At 59.5% G+C, this 22,422-nt stretch overlaps 2 protein-coding genes across 2 annotated transcripts in view; one reads left to right on the top strand and one right to left on the bottom strand.

Annotated features, from left to right (window-relative positions):
* Window positions 1-622: 622 nt before the first annotated feature.
* On the bottom strand, window positions 623-22,071 carry SMTN (smoothelin). Its single transcript, XM_079322196.1, has 21 exons — window positions 21,907-22,071; window positions 16,937-17,097; window positions 16,602-16,695; window positions 16,429-16,507; window positions 16,046-16,332; window positions 14,463-14,565; window positions 14,035-14,258; window positions 13,845-13,908; window positions 12,647-12,745; window positions 11,786-12,109; window positions 10,704-10,807; window positions 8,578-8,694; window positions 7,419-7,577; window positions 7,253-7,328; window positions 6,827-6,991; window positions 6,245-6,307; window positions 6,032-6,092; window positions 5,533-5,703; window positions 5,318-5,438; window positions 5,095-5,246; window positions 623-1,393 (listed from the first exon to the last, which is right to left on the bottom strand). The coding sequence occupies exons 1-21, from the start codon at window positions 21,955-21,957 to the stop codon at window positions 1,243-1,245; spliced, it is 2,826 nt and encodes a 941-aa protein (XP_079178322.1). The 5' UTR covers window positions 21,958-22,071; the 3' UTR covers window positions 623-1,242.
* MORC2 (MORC family CW-type zinc finger 2) overlaps window positions 12,590-22,422 on the top strand; it is a 76,204-nt gene continuing 66,371 nt past the window's right edge. The window contains exon 1 of the mRNA XM_079322165.1: window positions 12,590-12,692. Within this exon, the coding sequence (XP_079178291.1) occupies window positions 12,619-12,692 (74 nt within the window). The 5' untranslated portion in view covers window positions 12,590-12,618. The remainder of the gene's footprint in view (window positions 12,693-22,422) is intronic.

The raw sequence follows: 22,422 nt of genomic DNA, 5'->3' as shown, positions 1-22,422 counted from the left end.
CTGTTGCAAGGACAGCTGGGTGCCCCAGAGCTTCTCACAGAGGCAGGAGAGGATGGCACAGTCAGTCACTACTGGTCAGCCACAAATCAACCTACAGATCAACTGTGCTGTTCCTGTGCCACCACTCCCCAGCATGATAGAGGGGTGAGATGGTGGGCACCATGGCATGGGATGAGCTGCTCTCACAGGATGCAGGGGGATGGGCATGAGCCCATGAACAAGTCCTGCAGTGTTGAACCAAAGCCCCATGGCTCTACTGGCCCAGTGGTGACATCTCAGCCACAGAAGGAAGTAGAGCACAGCTGCACTTGACCACAGCCTTGCTGGCCATAGGGGATCTTTTCCCTGTGCCAGGCCTGGGGGCAATTGGGGAAAGTAAACCCTAGTCAGGGTGGCTCAGCTGTGGACATCACCATTAAGGCAAGGAGCAGTACATGCCCTAATGTCTCTCCAGGGTGGGTAAGCAGTTAAGTTGCAGGTAGAGGGGCCAGCAGCAGCTGGACTGCCAGCATTCCCCAAGCACTGTGGTGTGCAATATGCCACTGGCAGAAGGACCTGAGCCAGAGGCACTGCCCTAGGTAAACCTTTATTATCTGGCTGGTGTTGGTACACGTGTCAGCGCTGAGCACGCAGGTGCCCCGAGCTGGAGAGAAGAGTGGGGGCAGTTGTCCCAGCTTGCTCTCTTTGCCTTGCACTCCCCTGGGACCCCTTGCCACTGCCCCCTCCCCAGCCCACAGGTGCTCCCAATGTGGAAGTGCTCCAGGTGCACGTGGAAGTGGGAAGCAGGGTGTTGGCACGGTCGTGGAGCTGTCCCCGTGAGGTGACACTAAGTAAGGCCTGCAGTGGGCAGAGAGGCTGCCTTGCAGAGGGCCAAGGGAACCACTGACAGATGTTGCCTGCTGGGTGTACCATGACCCTGGCTGGACCGTACAGCTCTACCCAGGCCACCCCAGGGACACAGGGATGGTGCCTGCAGGGCAGGTAATTCCTGGAGAACAAATAACTTAAAGGCTGGAGCATGCGGGGCAAGCCAAGGTGGGAGCACCCCCAGCAGCACCCACTTGGATCTGCCCACAGGGTCAGCCCACAGCTGGCCAAGGCAGAGGTGTGGGGGTACCCTGGTAGAAGAGTTCTGTCCCCAGTGCCAGACCCATGGCTCCCCAAACCCTCCCAGGCAAGCAGCTCTCCTGCCCAATGGCAGCTCTGGGGTGAGGGCAGCAGTGGGGGCGGGCAGGGCAGGCTCTAGCACTCTTTCTGCCGCATGCGTAACTCATGGCGACGCAGGTGGTTATAGAGGGACTGCACATAGGTGAAGACGCACTTGGCGTCAGGCTTCTTCCCCATGATCATCATGTCTTCGACCTCCACCAGCGGCACGCAGTCCACCAGCGTCCTGCAGAGATGTAGCCTTCAGCATGGCCTCAAGCAGGCTACCCCATGTGGGTGGTGGCTGGGGTACCCCATACTGGCCAGGGCCTACCGGTGTGGGCAGGGCTGCCCTCTGACCTGCTCAGCTCCTTCCACACACCAACCCACTCCACCCTGGTACCCACAGTCCATTAGCTCCTGACACTGGGAAGAGCTGTCTGTCTGCCAGCGGAGGTGCCTGCCCCAGGGCATTTGTTGCCCAGCTTTCTGCACCACTTGCTCCCCTGGTGCTTTCTGTCCCACTTCTTGGTGTTGGCAGTCATCCCCTGCTAAAGCTATGCCCACCCTCCTCCTCTTGCTCCTCCAGCTGATGCTGATGGCCTCTCAGAAGAGCCCAGCCTGGCTGCAGGTATCTGCTGTGCCCCTGCCTCAAATGCTACCAAGTGGTTCAGGGAAAGCAAGGGGTTGGTCTTGGTTACACCTTACTCCTGCCTCAAGCCCTGGCCCTGCTCTTCTGCCTTCCTGCAAGCCCTGTCAACCCAGCTCTCTCCCTTGCAGTAGACTGGAGCCTGGGGGCTGCCTGCCCCAGGCCCAGCACACCCTACTGCTGGAGTGGGCACTGCCCTGCTTCAGCTCACTCAACCTGGCCTATCTCCTCCTCTCCCTGTCCTACCACAGTGCAGGGGTCCATGCAGGACCCAACTCCAGCAGCTACCAGTCTTGTGGAGCCTTGGCAGATCAGATGTGGTTGATCATCCCCGTAGTAACCTTGGGTCTCTGCTACTGCCCTTTTGGTAAGGTAGCCCACACTGCTTTGCCACCCATCCAGTTCCCTGGGCCACGTCTCTCCCCAAGTCAGGGCTCCCTGGGTGCAAAAAGGGACTGACAACACAATTAGGAGTCGTCATGACAACCAGGAAGGGCATGGAGGGTATCTGGCTACCTCTTGCCCTCTCCTTTCTACTGAGCAGGGGTGAGGGGCACAGAAGCAACCCTGCCACTGCTGCCAATCCTTCTGACCCTGCCCAGGCCCCAGATCCCTACCAGGCTGCTGCTGGAGCAAGGCCTGCATTGGCAGTGAGGGCGGTGCTGACACAAACTGGCAGCACCTGCTTTGGCCTGGGCCATTCAACATTCTGCCTGAAGGCTCTGGGTGCATAAGGAGGATCTCCCAAGGCAGGTTCTGTCCCCAAAGACAGGGTGCACAAGGAGGGTCTGAACCCTATGCTTGCCACCCACCATGACAGCACTCTTAAGCCCTGTACCTCCCCTCTCCCCTCCTGCAGTAGCCCCACTACACACATTGGCCCTCTAGAACAGTCCCACTCCAAGAAGTGATCCCAGCCAGTGCCAGCCTAGGGAGCACCAGGGTACATGAGAGCCCCCCACCCCAGGTCCCAGGGCCTCTGCCATCCCATTAGGTCACTGCTGCATGCTCAGGGGGCTCCAAGCCCACAGGCTGGCTGGCACCATGAGCCCCACCTCATGCTTTGATCCCCTTCACCACTGTGGGGATGAGGGGGACAATGCTTGGGGCCTTGGGAAAGCCCTTGCCATTGCTAGCCTGGCTCAGGAGGTAATGGAGCAATGGCAGCACACAGAGAGTGACCCTACCCTTATAAAGCCATTGTTTGGGCCCTGGTGTGCCAGCACTGTGCACAGCCAGGGGAGCCGCAGCTCTAGTGCCAGCCAGGATGCCCTGAGACAGGCACAAACATTGCAGGACGAGGCAGGACCTGAGCCTTGAGTCACACTTTCCAGGCTCCTGTTTCTGCCCATATATGAGCAGGCAGCATCATGGAGCTGGGCATGCACCCTGAGGCAGGGGAATGAGACAGGAAGTGGAACCAGTGATGCTGCAGCATCCTGTGGGGCCACCCACACTCAAGCAGCATCACTTGGAACACCTTGAGTGGCATCCCAGCAGCTGATCCTGGGTCAGGTTCAGCCATGGGGGCAGGGCTCTAACTACCACCCTCCCCACAGCCAGAGAGCAAACAGCACTCCAGGGTGACACAGTCGCCCCTGTGCAAACCCCGATAAGCACTATTTCAGAAGGCCAGAGCCCAACCAGCTGTCTCTGCCCATCTCCTGCTGGGCCCTGTCTGGCACCACCAGGACTCACCCCTCACCCACCAGCATCCCCCAGCCTCGTCTGCAGCCAAGGCAGTCAGTTCCCTGCCAAGCCCTGGTGGTGGTGGGGGCATGGGCAGGTACTTGGAGGGGAAGATTCTCACCATTGGTCCTGGGGGGGGCTGACAATGGGCTACGACTTTTTGGTTTTTACCAGCCCCATCTGGACCAGGCAGCGATAGAATTCCTGAATGTATGTGTACACACACTTCCAATCTGGCTCGCGCATCCGGACCATGTCCTCCACGTCCAGCAACTGCGGACAATCCGCGTGCTTCCTGGGTGCAGGGAGAGAGGGGCAAGCCAGTGACCGCAGCCCAGTCAGGGAGGGAAGGAAGAGAAAACAAGAGACACAGATCAGTGCAGTTCCCATCCCACTGGCAGCTGCTCCGCTCTGGCGTGCTCTGGGGATGCATGATGCAGGGGCAGGAGGGCTCCGGGCACCCCATGCCAAGGCCATTCAGTGATATTGGGGGGCATAAGCAAGGGGGAGAGGGGCAGGTGAGTGGCGTGGAGAGGCGTGTAGTCCAGAGGGAAAGACAGATGGAAAAGGAGGAGGATGACGACGAGTGAGGTGTTCTGGCACGCCAGGTGCTCGGGGAGCGGGTTCCAGAGTGGAGCGGCGCTCTATATAGTTCCTATATAGACCCGCTGGGAGGATGGTGGGGGGGGAAGCCCCGCCCTCCTGCCCAGCTCCACTTGGAACCGCGCAGCACAGCCCTGGTGCAGGAAGCTCGGGAGAGGACGCTCACAAGAGCTGGAGGAGGAGGAAGGACAAGAGGCCACCTGGCTTCCAGGCCGGAGAGATCGATGGCTCTCTCAAGTCCGCGCACCAGTTTCCCAATTAAGGCAAAAAATCCATTAACAGGAGCGCCAAGAGCCAGGCCCGCAGCCCCCTTCTCGCTCCACCAAACAGCACCACGGCACCCTAGTAGCTTGCGGGAGTCCCCATCTCACCCCGCCACCTTGGACATCAGTAGGATGGGACCCTATCCCCAGCCCTGCCCCCCAGCAAGGTGCTGGAGGAGAGGTGTAAGTGGGTGGGAGAGAGACAGAAGGAAAGAGAGAGGGGCTGGCTGCCAGCCCTCCAGCTGGGCGCACTCCCATCTCGCAGCACCCAGGAAAACCAGAAGCAAAAGGGGAAGGGAAGAGACTGGAGAAGCTGCAATGGTGTTTGAGCCCCTACAATTGTGAAAGGAGGCACCTGGCATAGCCAAACCCTGATCCCTCCACTGGCTGTAGTCCTACACCTGGTAGTCCAGGATGGAATGTACTGCCTGAAGCCAGCAGCTTCATGGGGCTGCTGCTCTGCCTTTGGGTGCTCTGCCCTACATCCAGGAACCCAGACCCCCATACCCACCCTTGCCACACCAGACCGGGCTGCATTGGCCTCTTGTGACTGCCCACAGAGCTGCTACTTGCCCCCACAGAGCCTAACTTTGTTGCATTGCATGGGAGGAATGACACCTATGGGCACCCATCTCCAGCACCATCACCTCCACGTGACCCCCTCACCCCAGCAGCGAGCAGGAGAGCCACCCCAAGCCACTCCAAGCTATCCCAAGTCCATATGATGGCAAGAGAGGTACGTACTCTGCAGAAGAGAAGGCCACCTCGAAGTTTTGGCGGCGGTTCTGGGGTGTCAGCTTACTGTAGTCAAATGCATCAGGGAAGAAATTGTGGACCAAGGCACAGAAGGCCATGCCATCACTCCAGCTGGATGAGAAGTTCTGGATGTCCACATGCTGAAAGGGCAACAGAGTTAGTAAGGGACAGAGTGACTGGCCTTGGGACAGGGAGAGGAGTTAGCACCCACCTCATAGCCCCGGGTCTTGGCTCTGCACCAGTCCAGCAACATCTGTTTGATACTGTTGGCATTTGGCACGCCAAAGCTCGAGGAGCGCTGCACGGTGGTCTGTGATGCAGCAGGATTTGAACTGTGGCAGGAAACATGAGGTGTTAGCCATAGCTGTAGATTGTTATTGTACAGCACTCGCTGCCCTGGCCAGCCTGCCCCAGGCTGGGCCTCACCTCCCACTCTCTTTTTGCAGCTTCTCCATCATGGCCTTGCGTGCTTGTGAGGCTGATGTCTTGGGCAGGCTCTGAGCCTTCATCAGTTCCTTCTTCTTCTCCGCCTGACGCCGCTCCAGTGCAGCTAGGCTGCTCTGTCGAGAAGCACTCTCATCTTCACGGTCAAAAACGCTGGGAGAGAGGCAATGCTAAAGGGGCTGTGGGCAGCCCAGGAGAGGGCAAGCAATGGTCTCAGCCCATGGCCAGCCCTGGAACTCTGGAGACCTCCATGTCCCTGGGACACAAGAGAGGTGGCTTAAGGGCCTCAGGTGGAAGACCTGTCTCTGTGCTCATGGAACGACCCATGAGAACCTCTCAACACAGGGAATGTACCTCAAGGACCTGGAGGCTTTGGGGTCACATTTGCAGTGGGAACACTGCAAGCTGGGCACAGGGTTTGTGCAACCAGATGAGTGACAAGGGACCATGTGGGGCTGTCCCCACAGGCACCTCTGCTCACCTGCCCGTCTTTTTGGAGGAGCTGTAGGATGATTTGGTTTGAACAAAAGTACTGCTGCCATCTGCAGAGAGAGGAAGGACAGAGGCCCCGGGCAGAAGCTGTGCCAGGCAGGCAGCACTCTGCCTGCACCAAAGCAGTGACAGGTCAGCAGCAGCAATGCCCCAGGGTTACACCCTGAAGGTGCTGTGGGGAAAGGGCAGGAAAAACTCTTACTGTCTGATCTCTTCACATAACTCGACTCCGTGGTTGTAGTACGGGAGGTTTTGGTGCCATCACCTGCATGGACAAAGCAACGGGAACTGGTGGGCTGGGAGGAGCAACACCCACAGACACCTGCTACTGCCAAGCATCTTCACACCCATGTGGTGCAACAGGGGGAAGTCCCAGGTGGTAGGCAGAGGGAAGCAGGTAGAGGGAGGACAGAGAGCATGTGCCCCTTGAGCAGAGAACAGAGGGAAGCACAAAGCAGCAGGGAGCTGGGGCATCCTTTAGCCCCTGCAGCCACTCAGCTTGAGCCACCCAGGGATTAGGAGAGCAGGGGTATAGGAGACAAGCACAGGCCAAAGGTGCAGATGAGGCCCTGCCATCCTGACAGGGTTGGGGATTCAGAGGGAAGTCACTGGAGCAGAACCCTTAATTATCCCCAGGCAGGCTCTGGGCAAGCCAAAGATTCAGCCCTATCCTATTCCCAGACTCAGGACAGGCAGTGAATGGCAAAGGAGCTGTGGTGGCAGAGCACTGGGAAGGATTCTGCAAGGGCCCCAAAGGGTGGCACACCCCGAGCCCAGCCCATACTAGACTGGACGAGACGCTCAGTCTTGGTGATGGTGCTGCATGCCGAGCCATCGGCTGACTGAGTGCTCTGCCTGGTGGTGGTCTCTGTGGCGTGGCCAGCCCTTCCTGCCACGGATTGGCTTCTCGCCTCCTGCAGCCGCTGGTCACGCTCCTTCTCCCGCTGGTCTGCAAACATGAGTGGGAGATGGCATCAGTAGGGAGGTAGGATGGTGGGCATAGTTCCTGCCACACCAGGGGTCCTGCAACTGCTGCTGGCCCACAACTGGTTCATGGGACGGATGATGTCCTTGGCCTCGCAAAGCCAATAGAGAACCCAGCGCACACCATGCGCTCAATGCTTCCATGTGGCTGGACAGCCCCACTTTAGCACCCTATATTGCCACCACCATCACTCTGACCCCAGCAGGGGTCACCATCCCTGAATACCTCGCTTGCGCTGGCGCAGCTCCCGCATGGCATTTCGAATCAGCCGTCGCTCCTCAAAGTCTGTTGTCCGATCCAGCTGCAGGAGGGGGAAGTCATCATTAGTCTTCTACCATGAGCTTAAGGTCTCTTTACCTTCTTCCAGGAGCCCGAACCAGAGAAGAAGTACCATCTTATCCAGAACATCCTCATCCTCAATCTTGCTCAGCTCCTCGACATTCAGCTTGCTCCTTCTCTCCACCTCCCTCACTTGCACCTTCTCCATGCCATTTGGCAGCTCTGGTTCCCGCCTTGGTGCCTGGTGCTGCTCCACCACCTCTGGCTCCATCTGCAAGGACATTACCACGCAGCTGAGCCCCTGCCAGCTTGGCCACTCCTCCACACCTCTTCTCATGGTCCAGGCCTTCATCACTCTGACACGCCCATTGATACAGGCAGTGAGGACCCTGCAGAGGATGTGCCACATAGGGCCTAAGTGCTCTTAGCTGGTGGGACACTGCAAGCATCTGCAGCACCCAAGGCAGGCAGGAGAGCATGACAATCTGCAGCACCACAGTCCCCAGGAGAGCCCAGCAGTCCCCCTCTTCCTTCCAGTCTGGCTGCAATAATATCTCCAAATCCTCCCTGCTCCCTGGTAGGAGGTGGCTGGGTCTTCCAGCAGACAGGGCTCTGGGCTGGGCAGCAGCTGTTACCCGGCAGTGGGCAAGATGCTGGCAAGGGCCATTGCATGCCATTAGCAGCACAGGGATTTTCATGGAATTAAGGGACTTAGTGTAGAGGAGCTTGTGCAGGAGATCAAGAGCCTTGCCTGGCATCCCTGCCAGGATATAGGCCAGTTCGGCCCCTGCCCAAGCACAGCCAGGACGCCAAGTCCCTTTCAGCACAACCCCCCAGCAATGCAGGCAGTGGGCCAGGCCCGGAATAGGGCACAGAGGCACCAGGGATGACAGAGGGTGATCAGAGCAGCCACACACACACACCCCACCCCACATCCTGTGGCCCAGTAACCAATGCATGGCAAAATCATCAGCAGGAGTTGATGCTGGCCACGCACACCCATGCCACCACCTGTGCCTGATGCTGGGGTGGGGGGCAAGACAGCTGCCTGTGGCCTCCCACCTGGCACACTGGGAATGCAAAACAGGTGGGTGCACAGCCCCGCCACAGCGAGCTGTGCACCCACAGGTGCACGAGGACATGGTGCCGTGTCCTCGTTACCACTGCCACAGTCACGCCTTGTGCCAGGTCTGTAGACACCCCCAACAGCCCTTCTAGGCTGGTGACCCCCTCCCTTCCCCCTGTCATGGGGCAGGGCTGCCCACACTCACGCTGCTGTTGCTTCGGGAGAGATGCAGGGCCGATTGCTGGCGTGTACTGGAGAAAGTGGGTGGATGGGCCACAGGACCACTGGGCTCCTCAGTGCCCTCAAAGTGGGCGCAAGGGTCCTGTGCTTCCAGAAAGAGGGTGCTGATGTCCTCCCTGGGGGGCGCCTGCAGCCCTGGCGCCAGCAGATCAAGGCGGTGGCCCAGACGCCCCAGCTCTGCCCGCAGCTCCAGGTGTTCCTGCTCCAATGTCTGCAGTGCCTGCGCCAGCGTCTGCACTTGCTGCAGAGCCCACTCCAGTTGCCCCTCTGCTGCCCCCCGGAAGGCTACCAGCTCCTGCCACAGCTCTGCCAGCTCAGCCGCCCCAGCTTGCGCCAGCCCCTCCAAGCTGAGCCCCGGCATGGTGGCGGTGCAGGCTCTGCGGCAAGGCCCGCTCAGCTGTCTGCTGCCCTTTATAGGGGCCCAGGCACCCCCCCGGCTGGAGGCTGGCCCGCTCCCTGCCTCTGGGCTATTCTGGTCCCAGCAGCTGGGGGTCCCGTGCAGGGGTGCTGAGCCAGGCACCACACTTGGCAGCACATCCGGCTGTGGGACCAGGTGGCTCAGCAAGGGGAGTCCTGCATGTGGCCCGCCCCCCACCCCTGGAGGCTGCCAGGGCCAGATACCAGCCTGGGGACTGTGGGACAAAGTGGTGGGGACCAGCCCTGACCACTGCAGTGCTGGGTGAGTGAAAAGGTCAACCACTGCTGTGTTCTTTTGCCCAAGTGCCTTCCCACTCTGGGCTAGCATCACCCACAGCACATCAGGCCAGCCCTGATAAAGCATGGATTTTAGGTCTTCATACCCCTGTGCTGCCCAATGCGTGCCCCGGGGGGGGGCAAGCCTCTGCATAGGCATAGGCAACACCCCACCAACAAGAAGACATGCTGGCATGGCTACTTCCCCCAGGTTCCTGCAGCCTGCTGGTCCTCTAATCAAGCCCTACATGGCAAGGCTGCCAGCATCACTGCCTCCTCCTCTTCCTCCTCCCTGCTCACCAGGAGCATACCTAGCGGCTTTGTCTCCTGCCCTCCACCTCACTGGACAGACCCACTAATACCTTAATGAGAGCTGACAAGTGCTCGGGCCAAGCCTGCCCAAGTGCACTAGCACATGGAAGTCACCCCACCACAGCCAGCTGCCCACAGGCAGGATCTGCTGGCAGGTGTGGGCAGTACCTATAGGCACTGCCTACCTCATGCCAGGCTGAGGATGGGGTGAAGTCAGTGGTACCACAGCCATCAGTATGCTCAGGCTATCAGTGGGACCACAGCCACTGGCAGAGACCAGGCCACCCACAGTGCTGTTCCTGCAGAGGCAGCCAGCCGTGTGCAGAGCCATGAGTGAGACAGAGCCATGTTTGACATCCTGGCTCCTGCCAAGGCGGCACACAGGCGCCTCGCATTACCCTAGATGGGCACAAGCAGATCAAAGCACTTGAAGGGCTGTCTCCTGTGTGCACCCAGCCCCAGGGTGGCCACAGCCTGCTCTCCCCACAAGACACTGCAGAGGGGTTGTTTTTTCAGATGTTTTTTTTCTCCAGTTGCACCCAAGAATCCCTCCTAGGTGGGCTGGGGCTTTGGGTACTCTCCACTCGGTGGAGGCATAGCAGGAACAGGCAAGACTTCAACCCACAGCTCCAGGGTGCTTTACAGACCTCTGAGGAGTAGCCCCCCTCCAAGGCAGGCTCTCCAGATGTGTGGCCAAGGTCCATCCTCAGGAGGAAAAACAGAGGGGTGGCTGGCGATGGGTTTTTCCCTGAGCTGCTGCCACCCTTAAAGGTGTTTGAAGCAAAGGGAGACCCACAAAAATTCCTTGTCCCCCTCTGCCCACGTCAAGACACCCCAAGTGTCTGAGTACATGGTGGCACAGTCCAGAGTGCAGGGGGCTCATGTGGGGCTGTGCAACTACACACAAAGTCCAGGGTGTCTTGATGAAAGAAACCCTACCAAAACAAAAGCACCAACCAAAACCAGAGAGAGCATCTGGACCATGCTGCCTACACTAACTCCTTGGTCCCAGGTCCCCTGAAAGCCCTGAAACTGCCTAGCAATGGCCAGGTGGGGCATGGCCTGATAGACATCCTGGGCACTCACCTTGGTGACATTGCTGCTGACACTGCTGATGTTGCAGATGCTGCTGACACTGCTGGGGATGGTGGTGATACGGATAGGGGTGCTCCGCAGACCCAGAGTCACCTCTGCAAGGGGAGCAAAAGGCATGTGGGGTCTGACCCAGCCCACAACTCAGCCCCACAGCTGGGAAGTGGCTCTGGCTAGGCTATCTGCCTGTCCCACACATCCTGCCCTGACAGTGAGCACTGAGCACAGGGAATGCACTTTGAAGGCAAGCAAGAGATGAGAAAGTTGAGACCCTCGCTGCCCTGACTTATCATCCTCCCCAAGAAAGGGCACTTTATGCAGTGCTTCAGCTGGAGCCGAGACCTATTGGTGAGAGGGATGGCCACAGGAGCATCCTGAGCCAGCCACATCTGTGGGCAAGCAGGGTTGGGGCAGGGCTGGAACAGGCATGGTACAGCAGTGGGATGTGACAGAGCATGACGGCATGGGCTCCCCTGAACCAGCAGTTCAGTGGGGAGAGGATGGGACAGGGCTGGGGGGGGGGCAGGGATTGGGGAATGACCTCAAACATAAACACGATAAGACACTGGGGCTGGGGACAGGATGCAGGGCTAGATGGTCTCCCCAAACAGAGATGCCCCAAGCAGGTTGAGAGTGCAGGCTAAAGGATGAGGGCTACCAGGCACACTTTGTTCTTCTCGCTGCACCTGTGCTCAAAGTCTGGGCTACCAGCACTCAAATGCCACTGCTGCTAATCAGCACGCACCCACCTGGCCTGGCTCAGCCTGCCCATCTCCACCTGCCCATTTGTGCCCACCATCTGTCAGTGCTCAACTGCCCACTGGCACCCACCCTGCTCCATTGCCCAGCTGTGCACACTGTCTTATTAGGAGCACAGTCCTGTAGTGCTTACAGCCCAATGGATCCCCCAGGTCCATTTCCCTGCGGTGCCCACCGTTCTGAGAGATCCCCACCTTTTCCAGTCCCACCTCCCTGCATGACACCCATACCCATCACCCCTACAGTGTCAAGCCTCATGACAGATGCCATCTGCCCAATGGATCCGTCCTGCACACCCCGTCCCCCTCAGTGCCCACCTGCCCGCTGGCTGCCGGGGGCGGCCGTGATGCGGGGAGCCAGGGGCTGCACGCGCCCATCCTTGATCTCGATGGTGAAGAAGGTCTTCATGGCGTCGAGGCGGGATCCGGCAGGGCGCGGGGCCGGACGCTGCTCTGCGCCGCTGCTGCCCCGCGCGTTTTGAGCGGGCGCCGGCGGGGCCGTGCGGGGCCCCCTCTGCCATTGGGCGGCCCCGGCCCCGGCCCGCCCCCCCGCGCCGCCCGCCCCCGCCGGCCCGAAGCGCTGCGCGCGCTCCCGCACCGAGCCGGCGGCGGGGGAAGGTGGGGGTCCGGCGGGGCGCGGCGCTGCGGGGATGGGCGCGGGGTCACCGGACTGCGGCCGCCTGCGCGTGTCCCCGCCGGGACTTGGCCCCGCACCCTGCATGCAGCGCCCCGCGGTGCTCCCTGCGATACGCACTGCCCCCCACCCTGGGGTGCCCCCTGCGATGCATGCTGCCCCGGGATGCTACAATGTGCATGCAGACCCCCTAGGTTGCACACACGACGCGCAATGCCCCCGGCGTGCCTGACCACGCATGTAATCCCCCAGGGTGCTCACGCGATGTACTGCTGCCGCCCAAAGATCCCATCATACACCCAGCATTTTCCAGGGTGGCTGCAGCCCCTCAAAGCCTCTGCTCCCTCCCACCACTCCTGCCGGACCGTGTGTACATGGCTGGGAGGGAGGGAGGGCTTCTGGGCAGGAAGCAAAAGAGCAGGTGGGCTGCCAGCCGCATCCTTCGACGTCCTGGCACTGCAAAGCTCCACACCTGCCCAGGCTCCACTGGGGACATTCCGCCACCGGGAAGTGGAGGATGGAGGCAGCCCCTACAAGGATCTTACCCGTGGGGCCAGCAAGGCAAAGGGAGGAGGATGCCAGCTCCCACCGGTGAGTATTCAAGCGAGCCGGGGTCCCCATTACCTCCTGAGTGGGCACTGATGCTTGGGAAGAGACAGGCCAAGGAAGGAATAACACAAAGGTAGTAGAGGGTGAGCATGGCATAGGTGCTGCTGGCATTCCCCCACCCCAGCAGAGCACCCTGCAGTCTCCCTCCCCATAACTCCACACTCCCCAGAGCGAGGGTAGACTCTATGCCTAGCAGCACAGTGGGGGTCCCTGGGGTCTGTGTTGAAAGGTTGGGAACACCCCTGTCCTCACCAAGCTCTGGCACATCATCGCCTCTGGAGAGATGTCGAGGGGACCCCAGGTGGCTCAGCCTTCAAGGGTGTGAGCAGAGCACAGCTCTGCCTTGGGGCTGGAGTCATTGATATCCATGGAGAGAGGGGGCTCAGCTTCTCCTCAGAACCAAGGTTTAAGCCCTCTGTGAGGCAAGGAGGGGTCAGATTCTGCACACCTTCTTCTACCCCAGGGCTGTGCCACGCTGCAACCCACCACCTCCAGAATCTTCCCAGGAGCCAGCAGACTCCATGGGCTCCTCAGAGGGGCAGCAACCTTCACCTGCCAGGGCAGTACCCCTGACCCTGGAAGCAGAGAACTGTGTTTTGTTTTTTCTCCATTTCCTCCTGGGATAGCCATGGAGATGGTTCTCCCAGCAGTAGGAAGAGGGCAACTGCTGGCCACAGGAATCCCTCAGGGCTGTGAGGAGGCCCTGTAGGGTGCTGGGCCCAGGGTGGGGGTGGTCAGAGCCAGCCATGCACAGCTCCCAGCCTTATTGGGACAAAGAATGCAAAAGGCCAGGGTTTGCTACTGGCACTGATTCCCTTTCATGGCCCTGCAGTAACCCGGCCAGAGTGGGAGTCCCAGTAAACAGCCTGTCTGGCACCCAGCTCCCTGGCTGGTGTGGGCATTACCACCACTTGGCTAGGCAGCAATCAGCCCCCAGCTAGGGGTGGCCTTTGGCCTGGCTGTGCCCTGCACTCACATTCCTGGCCCAGCACATGTGGGCTGGAGTCATGTCCCCAGGGCTGCCTGGGATGTACATGCTGCAGGACTGGGGAGCAGGGGGGGGCTCTGGGGCAGCACTGCCCAGCTGTCAGGGGGACACGGCTCTCACATCATTCCCCTCAGGGCTACACTTACCCACTGATGGCCTCTCATGACTCCCACCTGGCCCCAGTGCCTGGCAGTGCACCTCAACAGGAAGCTGTGGGAGTAGAGGGGAAGAGCACTTAGCTGGGTGTTACATGCAGCCCCCTCATTAAGTTGCCTTCACACACAGACTACCAGTACTGGGCAAGAAGGTCAGCAGCAGCTGCCATCAGTTTTGTACCTGGCTGTCAGCACTGGGCTGGCCTGGGATGAGCTGCTCCCCTCTGGGGCTTTGTGCCACACTGGGCTCTGGGGTGCTGGCAGGAGTGCCCAGGGTCCCTTCCTTCCAGGCTGCCTGGGGCTGCCCCAGGCCCTGCTGCAGGTCCTCACCACCATCCTCGGTCTCTGGATTGGGCTCTGGGGTTGGCTGCAGCTCCAGGAGCACAAGGGTCCCTGACACCACAGCTGTGGGTGAGAAGAGGCTCTGCTTGGGAAGCCTGCAGCTGCCTGCAATGCATCCCTACTCCTACAGCCCCTCCCAGGCACCCGGTTGCCCTGCCCACCACTGTGAGATGGTGCCCTCCATCGTGCTGCAACTGGCCAGGCACAGCTCTGACCCCAGGCATGCCCCTAGACAGGACTTTGCCATGGACATTTGTGGGAACTCACCCTGATTACTGAGTTTCTGGAGATCTCCAGCTTGCTGGCTGCACAGCTCCTGCCTCCCAGTTGGGACATGCTCCTGCTCCACCACATCCTCTTGCTTGTGGGCCTGCAGAGAGCAGAACTAGCCACAGTCCAGTCTCTGACTGGACCACCATGGCCCATTCCAGCCAGGGACACATATACTGTGGTCTCTTCTCATCCTATCCAGATCCCTGCCTGTATGCTGTCTGGAACTGACAAGCCAGTCCCTGCACAGGAGTCACAGCAGGAGGCTCCGAGGGGGACAAGTGTCCCCACATCCTGGTGCATCCTGTGGGCAGGGAGACAGTGTCTAGTGAAGGGGGATTCCAAACCTGCCCTATGCCCTCAGCCCAGGCACTCCAAGACTCTGTGATGCAGGGAACACCCAGTTTTACCATACCCTGTCCCTGTCCATAGCACCTGCAACTCTGCTTGGCAAACGATGAAACATTCTGGACACAGGACTGCACGCAGGTGACAGATATGTCTCTGACATAAGTCTGAGCACAGTTAGGGTGTCCTGGTGTCAGCTAGGGAACAAGGGGCCAGTCCTAGCTGTGCCAGTGCTTCTAGCAGCACCATGACTCTACGGCAGGAGAGACGAAGAGGGGCCTGTACCCTGAGGGGGCACAGGAGAAGCAGGCCCCAAACCCAAGGATGGAAATGGCCTTGGGTTTATAGTAATGAGAACATCCCTCTCAACTGCTCAGTGACATCCCAGCCCAGCCAGGGCTTGGGGGCAGTGTGCTAGCACATCCAGATGGGGAGGCAGACAGTGCTGAAAGGTGGCACAAGGCCACATCCCTTTGGCAGTCTCCTGCTACAGCCCTGGGGCAAGTGGAAGAAGAAACAGGGCTGGACAGAGGCAGATGGGGGAACCCATGCCTTCCCACCTGGCTGCAGGTACACCCATTGCTTCTTCTCTTCCCATCCTTACCCTCAAAGGGGAACCCCACAGGGTTGGATGCATGGATCTCCTACCACCACACAATCGGCATGCTCATCCCTGCTGCACTGAAAACCCCAGCTTGTTCTCATTCCTTCCAGATCTGCTTACGAGCTTATCCCTTTCCTATCGAGAAAGCTCCCAACTTCACTCCAGAATGAGCTCTGGCCCCTCAAAGCTGCCAGGAACAGCCATCACAAGAAGGGGGACAGGGAATCAAGGTTTCTATCCATACAAGGGAACTGCTGCAGGAGAGATGAATGGTTGTTGCTGCCAAAGAACCCCATCCCCAAGAACTGAAGCAGAAATGAGTTTACCACATCAAGGGACATTTACTTTACTGTATCAAGGGGCTCCCAGATCCCCACCAGATTGCATCCTTGAGAGAAGCCCAAGGGGCACCCTGGCCTGAGGCCCCAATCCCAGCTCACCACTGCTGGGGCCACGCTGGCACAGCCCAGCCATGTTTTTCCTATCCCCAAAGACCCCAGCCCCACCTGCCTCAGTCCCTTCAGGCAGCTTGCCCACGGCTCTGTGCTCCAGACAGGCTGGCACAGGAACCCCAGGAAAGGGTGAAATCTTGAACAGTCCCACCCCCTGCAGTGCCCTACACACTCACCACTGAGCCTTTGGGCTCCTGGGCAGGGGTCTGCTCCACAGCCTCCCTGTACCCACTCTTCTCTGGCCCAGCCAGTGCTGGTTCTGCATCATCCTGCTGGCCGCTCTCCCCGCTCTTGTCTGTGCCTGGAAGTTTGGTGCTGCACTCACCACAGCTCTCTTCAATCCCAGTAAGGGCTGGTGTTTCAGCATTGTCTCTCTGGACAATTTTTGTTTCCCCAGGCATAGTGGCGGTAATCTTGCTGCCGTCCCTCTGGCTACTCTGTACATTTCCAGCCAGGGTCGCAGCTGGATGGGAGCAAAGATGGTATTCAGGAAGCAGCTGCCCACATCCCAGACTCTCCAGGGCATTCCCCCTCCCGGAACATGGGAATGGTGCCTCACCTTCAATCTCCTCAGCCCGCAGCTTACGGATGGCAGCTCTGATCAGCTTGCGCTCCTCATACTCACCTGCTGCCCGCAGCTGCAAAGAGGGAAAGACCCAGGAAACAAGCAGGGTCAGCCCCAGCACAAATTCCATCCCAGCAAACGACCTGCCCTGGCACACAGTTGCTCACCAGTTTTGTCAGTTCCTCCACGCTGGTGATGGCTTCGAGCTGCTCAGACAAAGCAGTCAGGGCTGCCTGCTGCTCCTCTTCCAGGTGCTGGGACCTGAGCAGGGTGAGAGCAGTGGCCATCTGGAGCTGTCATGGGTGCTTGTGAGCAAAGTCCCCTTGTGGGCAGCTGGCAGATCCAGGCAACAGGCCCCACCATGAGCCAAGCTGCTCTGTGCCATGCTGCTCCCGCCCTCATGTTCACTCAAATCTGTCCCAGCCAGAGTGGGGCCAGGTATTGCAGCCCCCATCTCCCAGGGCAGAGGCAGGGAATGACCTCAGCTCCCAGCTGAACTCACTGTGGCCAATTCTCCTTGTCATCCTGTCGGTGGCTGCTGCGTTCTGGGCGGAAGCGCTTGGATGCCAACGTCTCCTCGTCCCGCTCCAACTCCTGCCGCTGCAGCTCCCGGATAGCAGAGCGGATGCGGCGCCGCTCAGCCAGGTCCAGTGTGGCCTCCAGCTGGGTGCACAGGGCAGGGCTCAGCTCTGGCTCTGGCCACTTAAGGCCCTGTTTCAGCCCTGGTGCCACCCTCTGCCACACTGATATGAGCTGCCCACGCTCTGGACAAAGGCACTGTCTGTGTATGGCACGCACATACCCAGTTTAATGCTGCCTGGAACTGTGGGAAGTGGGCTGTGCCCCTCCAGGGCAGGATGCTGGGACCAGCCATGGTGAGGAGGGGTTGCCATGGTGGCACCAAGACCTCTGAGCATGTAAAGGTCAAAGAGATGAGCTCGCAAAATGAACACCTGCCAGTGGTCCTGCTGTGTGCAAGGGTTGGTGCCCTGCAGCTCTGCCCCTCCCAGTGCCACTGGCTCTGGAATGAGTTTTCTTACCCAAGCCAGCCCCTCCAGCAGCAAAGGGACAGGAGAGCCCATTTTCTTTCCAACTCATGTTCCCCAGGAGGTGCTGGTTGAAAGGGCCCCAGCATCCCACCAAGGGGTCATCTTGTCCACCCTGCAGCCTTCCCCACCCTCATCTACTGCTAGCGGATGGTTGGCAGCTCTTGGAACCAAATCCATGAGTGGGATCTGTCCTAAAAATCCAAGTCCAACCCTTTATGTGTGGGAAACACAGACACAATTCCCCCACAAATGCCCCCCATGAACATCTCACAGGTGTTCCAGGTGCTCCTCAGCCCATCCAAGGCCAGCACTGGCACAGGCACTCAGAGCTGCTTCCCCTCTTCCAGAGCAGATCACAGCCTAGCCCCACTACCAGCTCCAGTTTTCCCAGAGGGCCATGAACCTCCTGATGTTGAAGGGGCAGAAGATAGCCAGATCTGCAGTGAAAGGCCATCCAGAGCAAGCATGGCCCTGCTATCCTTACAGTCTTGCTGTAGGACATCAAGACTGCCCTGACACTGGGAACCCAGGAGGTGATTTCCCATGGAGCTCATTAAAAATAAACCCCATGATCATCAGCAGTTGCTGTCATCATCAAGCCCCATCATGCTGGGAGAAGCCATGGCTGTGCCACAGGACAAGAGTATCAATCCCTTCCCTTCCTGTCCCATGGGTCACTGACAGACCACCATCCAGGCTCTCTGGGTTCTGCCACAGCCAGGATCCAGGGTCAGTCCCTTAACTGGACCTTAATTGAGCCACACTGAGGGCCCCACACCACCACTTGTACACAGACTTCTCTGCAGAGACCTTGAGAAGCTATTGCCCTTTGCCCTCTCTGCTTGGAGTTTGGTGAGTAGGTATTCCCATTTTAATGAAGCCAGCAAGCACACAGCAGGCACAGAGATGCAATGCACCATCCCAGCAGCAGCCAAAACTGCTTCAACCAAAACTTCCAACCCTTGCCAGCCACAAAGCTGGGAGCATTATCCTTCCCCAGCTGGGAAGATCCCAGCAGTTGGGGCTACCAACCCTTAGAGCAGACCAACTCTAAAAATACACATAACCTCTGGGGGAAATGCCTGGAGTCAGGGTGCTCTTTCCCTGCCACCCCAGCACCTCTCACCATGCCAGCAGGCAGTACTATCCCTTCCAGCATCCTGGCTAGAGCAGAGGCTTGCAGCCTACTCTGGGCTTTTATCCAGAGCAGGCATGTCTGCCACCACAAAGCCAGGGAAGTGGCTGGGAAAAACAGGAGCCACGGCACTGCCAGAGCAGAGGGGAGTGTTGCAGAGAAAACCAGCCCCTCCATCCTCACAGGCCTCTCTTTTTCCATCTGCCCCAGATAGCTGCTGGCACCCCAAGGATGCCACTACATCCACTACATACAGTGGGGACAACTACTGACAGGACAAAGGCATAGTCCAGCAGCAATGGCAGCCACTCTGGCCAGCCAGGAAGCCTGGCTCCCTGCAAACAGGGCAGCATCGATGGTTGGAATTTAGTTCAGCTCAAAATGAGGGGCTGGAGGCAGAGTTTTGAGCTAAGGACAGCTCTCCCTGCAGCCATCCAAAGGCTTTGAAGACAGGACAATAGTCCTCAACTGCATATTGGGTGGCCAAGGCTTTGGTCCTTCTCTAATTAAGCTTCTGGCAGTGAGGAACAAGCTGGGCTTGGCCCCAGAAGCTGGGTCAGGGCAGAGGAAATACACCTAGGGCCTGGAAGGCTTCTCCCCACAGGACAAATGGCAGGGCAGGACAAAATGCTTTATTCCAAGGCCACGTCAGCAGAGAGCTGGGATGAGGCAAATGAGCAGCTCTGGAAACTCCATAGCCAGTGGCAGGGGAAAGCATGTTGGAAACCACAACAGCTGCAAAGGGACCAAGGGGCCCAACCCTGCCAGCACAGCCAGGCTCAGGGATCTGCACATGCCAGGGCCCCATGGGCCCTGCCCAGCTGCCAGCAAATTAATGATTCCAAGCAAACACCCTTCTCAGCACACAGAGTGCCTTTGTGAAAGGGCACTGGCACAGCACTCATAGGCTGCTTCCTCACTAGTGCCCAACACAGCAGTGCTCAGACCCCGGTGCAGTGGGCAGCTCCTCCAGGATGGCTGCAATTAGCCTGGCATGCATGCATCCATCCGGCTCTTTGGAGTGTCAGAGCACACAGCACTTTGGAGGCTGGAGCCTGGCCACACGGAAACCACTTTGGGACATCGGAAGAGCCTGGCACATCGAGCACCTCCTACAGCCCAAAGCTTCACTGTCATATTTGGAAAGAGCCATGGGGAGCATGGCTGCCCCTGAGGCAGAGGACAGCAGGAAAGACACTGGATGACAGGGACATGGCAGGGATGCAGTGCTTCTTAGGGCCATCGAAGATTTGCCAAAGGCTACTGGGTATAAGAAGAAGGGAATCTCATGGCAATGAAGTTCCTAGCTCAAGCCTGCCCTGCTGCTGTCTCCAAAGGAATTTACATCATCCTTAATTAACCAGACTTAGAGTTGGAGGGGCTGGGAGAGGAAGCATTCCCCAGCCCAAGGCCATCAGACCTCAGCCTGGAGCTCAGTACAGCCATGAGCATTCAAACAATCTCTTGCTCCTGGACATCCACCTAAGGGCCATCCTGCAGTAGTAGCCATCCCATCTTTCACAGCTCCCTCCTCTGGCTTCTCCAAGCCCTTGGTCACCTTTATGCTGCACCATTGGTTCATCTCAACTGGCCTTCCTGCGACTAGGATAACAGTGCTGGGGAGGGAATCATATGGGTGCCTATGGCAAAAGTTGCAGGGCAGAGGCTTTCTGGCAGCTTTCAGCCCAGCCAGAACAGAAGTGAGTGGGCTGTAGGGATCTCCTCAAGTCCCCCAGCCTCCTTCTTCCAGTTTCCCTGGGGACATCAGATGCTGCTGCCTAGGTGTGACTTGGGAGAAAGGAGAAGCAAGGCAGAGTGGAGGGGTAGGGAGAGCAGAGAAGAAGGAAGTGGTGGGAGATGCAGTTTTCCCTTATATGGAATAATCCTCTCCCATCTGAGTGGAGCCAAAAATCTAACCAGAAGAAAAATAATTCCTTCCCTGTCTCACGTCAGCACAGATGAGGCTGTTCTCAGCCTCTGCCACACAGCACACGGAGATGTGGATCACAAGCACAGTGCTCTGGGGAGGCAAAGCCTCAGCATTTCAAAGAAAAAGCATACATAGAAGCAGTGCTTGCTGCGGGATGAGATCCACTTCCCTGGGCTGGCCAGACACCAGGAACCCACCACCGCTCCTGGGGCTCCATCTCAGATCAGGGACCTTGGCTGGGATATGGCACAGCTGGACCACTGGCAGTATGGGGAAACACTGACCACCCATCCCTAAACCTCTGGATGGGTGGCCCGTTGGGCCTGACATCACCCCATGAGAAACAAGTGGACTTAGCTCAAACACAGGCAGGACTGCGTGTCATCACGTAGAGCTGGCTGAGGGTGGCAGGACAGAAGGCTCAGCAAGGGGCAACCCCCGTGTCGACCCACAGCACAGCCCCCCCCTCCCTTTCTTTCGTGTTCCATGAGACCTGCCTTCCCGGCTGAGTCAGCTTCCTGCTGTGATCATTCCCCATCGCAGGCCTGGGCCACCCCGGCTCAACTCCCGGGGCGGCCAGCACAGCCCTCGCCCCGGGCCGGGGATCCCTGGATTGCCAAAAGCTGGGCACTTGTAGGGGCTTCCCAGTACAGCAGCCCTGGATGAATATCATGAGTCCCGTTTTCGGAACACAGAGACCCTCGTCCTCCAGAGTCCACCCGCTGCGGCAGCACACGACTGTGGCACTCGCTGCTGGGGCAGTGCTCCGGCCGGTGCTCCAGAAGGCGCCGCACAGGAGGGGACGGGATGCAAAGCAATGCGAGCAGAACCCGGGAAGTGCGCCGGGCACCGCGCCAGCCCCTGTCAGGCGGGCACCCGCAAGGGGACAGCGGGGAGCAGGGAACTGTGCCGGCATCGGGGAACGATTCCCCGGGATCCACGGCCGGGAAGATGGAGTCAGGACAGGAGGTATGGCCGGGCGCGGTAGCGAGCAAAGGGCCAAGCGCAGCCAGAGCAGTGGGAACAGAGCCTTCGGAATAATCGAAGTAGAGCAGGGACTCGTGCTGGAGCTCGCCCCGGCCCAGCGCTCGACCTGGGCCAGCGCTGGTCCCTCCAGATGCTGCCGCCTGGGATCAGCGCTGGGTCTCCAGTGCTACATCCGCTCCCTCCATTCCGCAGACATGGCTCTGGAATCCCTCCCGGCCGAGGCCCGCCCGGTCCCGTTCTGCCCGCGCCTGGGACAGCAGCCTTCGGCTCGGGGGCTTCAAGGAGCCGAGGCACCTCCAGGTACGATCCGCCCCCGGAATCGCCGCGGGCGCGCACCGTACTCCGAGCCCCGGAGCAGCCGCAGGACTCACTAGCTTCCGCAGCGCTCCCTCGTCCATCCCGAGGAGGCTCTCCTGGGACATCCTGACCGCCGGGCCCACGCTGCTGCGGCCGGGACTCGGTGGCGGCCGAGACAACAAAGTGCGGCCGGGGCGGCGCGTCCGCGCGCTGGGTTCGACTGCGCTCCCTCCCCTCCCCGCCCCCCCCCCCCCCCCCCCGCCTCGGCTCAACTGAGCTCCGCTCCCGTTCCTGCTCCCAGCAGCGCTGTAGCCCCACCGCTTCCCGCCGCCCGCCGCTTCCCATCGCCCTGCCCCGCCGGACCTCCGGCTCCCGTATTCCGGTGCCCAGCCCTGTCCCGGCACCGTGCACGCGCACCGAGACGAGCCGTCGTGCGGTGCCGTGCCGTCCCGCTCCGGACTCACTCCCGTCCCGGACCCCACACCGGGTGCCGATGTAGCAGAACTCAGGCCTGGCCCGCCTGGGGTGGCACCCCAGGGTATATCGCTGCCCGCAGAGTGTCCAGAGCCCAGCCCGGGCGCGGGGACACC

The sequence above is a fragment of the Erithacus rubecula genome, assembly GCF_903797595.1.
Source record: "Erithacus rubecula genome assembly, chromosome: 19".
Taxonomy (NCBI): domain Eukaryota; kingdom Metazoa; phylum Chordata; class Aves; order Passeriformes; family Muscicapidae; genus Erithacus; species Erithacus rubecula.
This window is presented reverse-complemented; position numbering and strand designations above follow the sequence as displayed.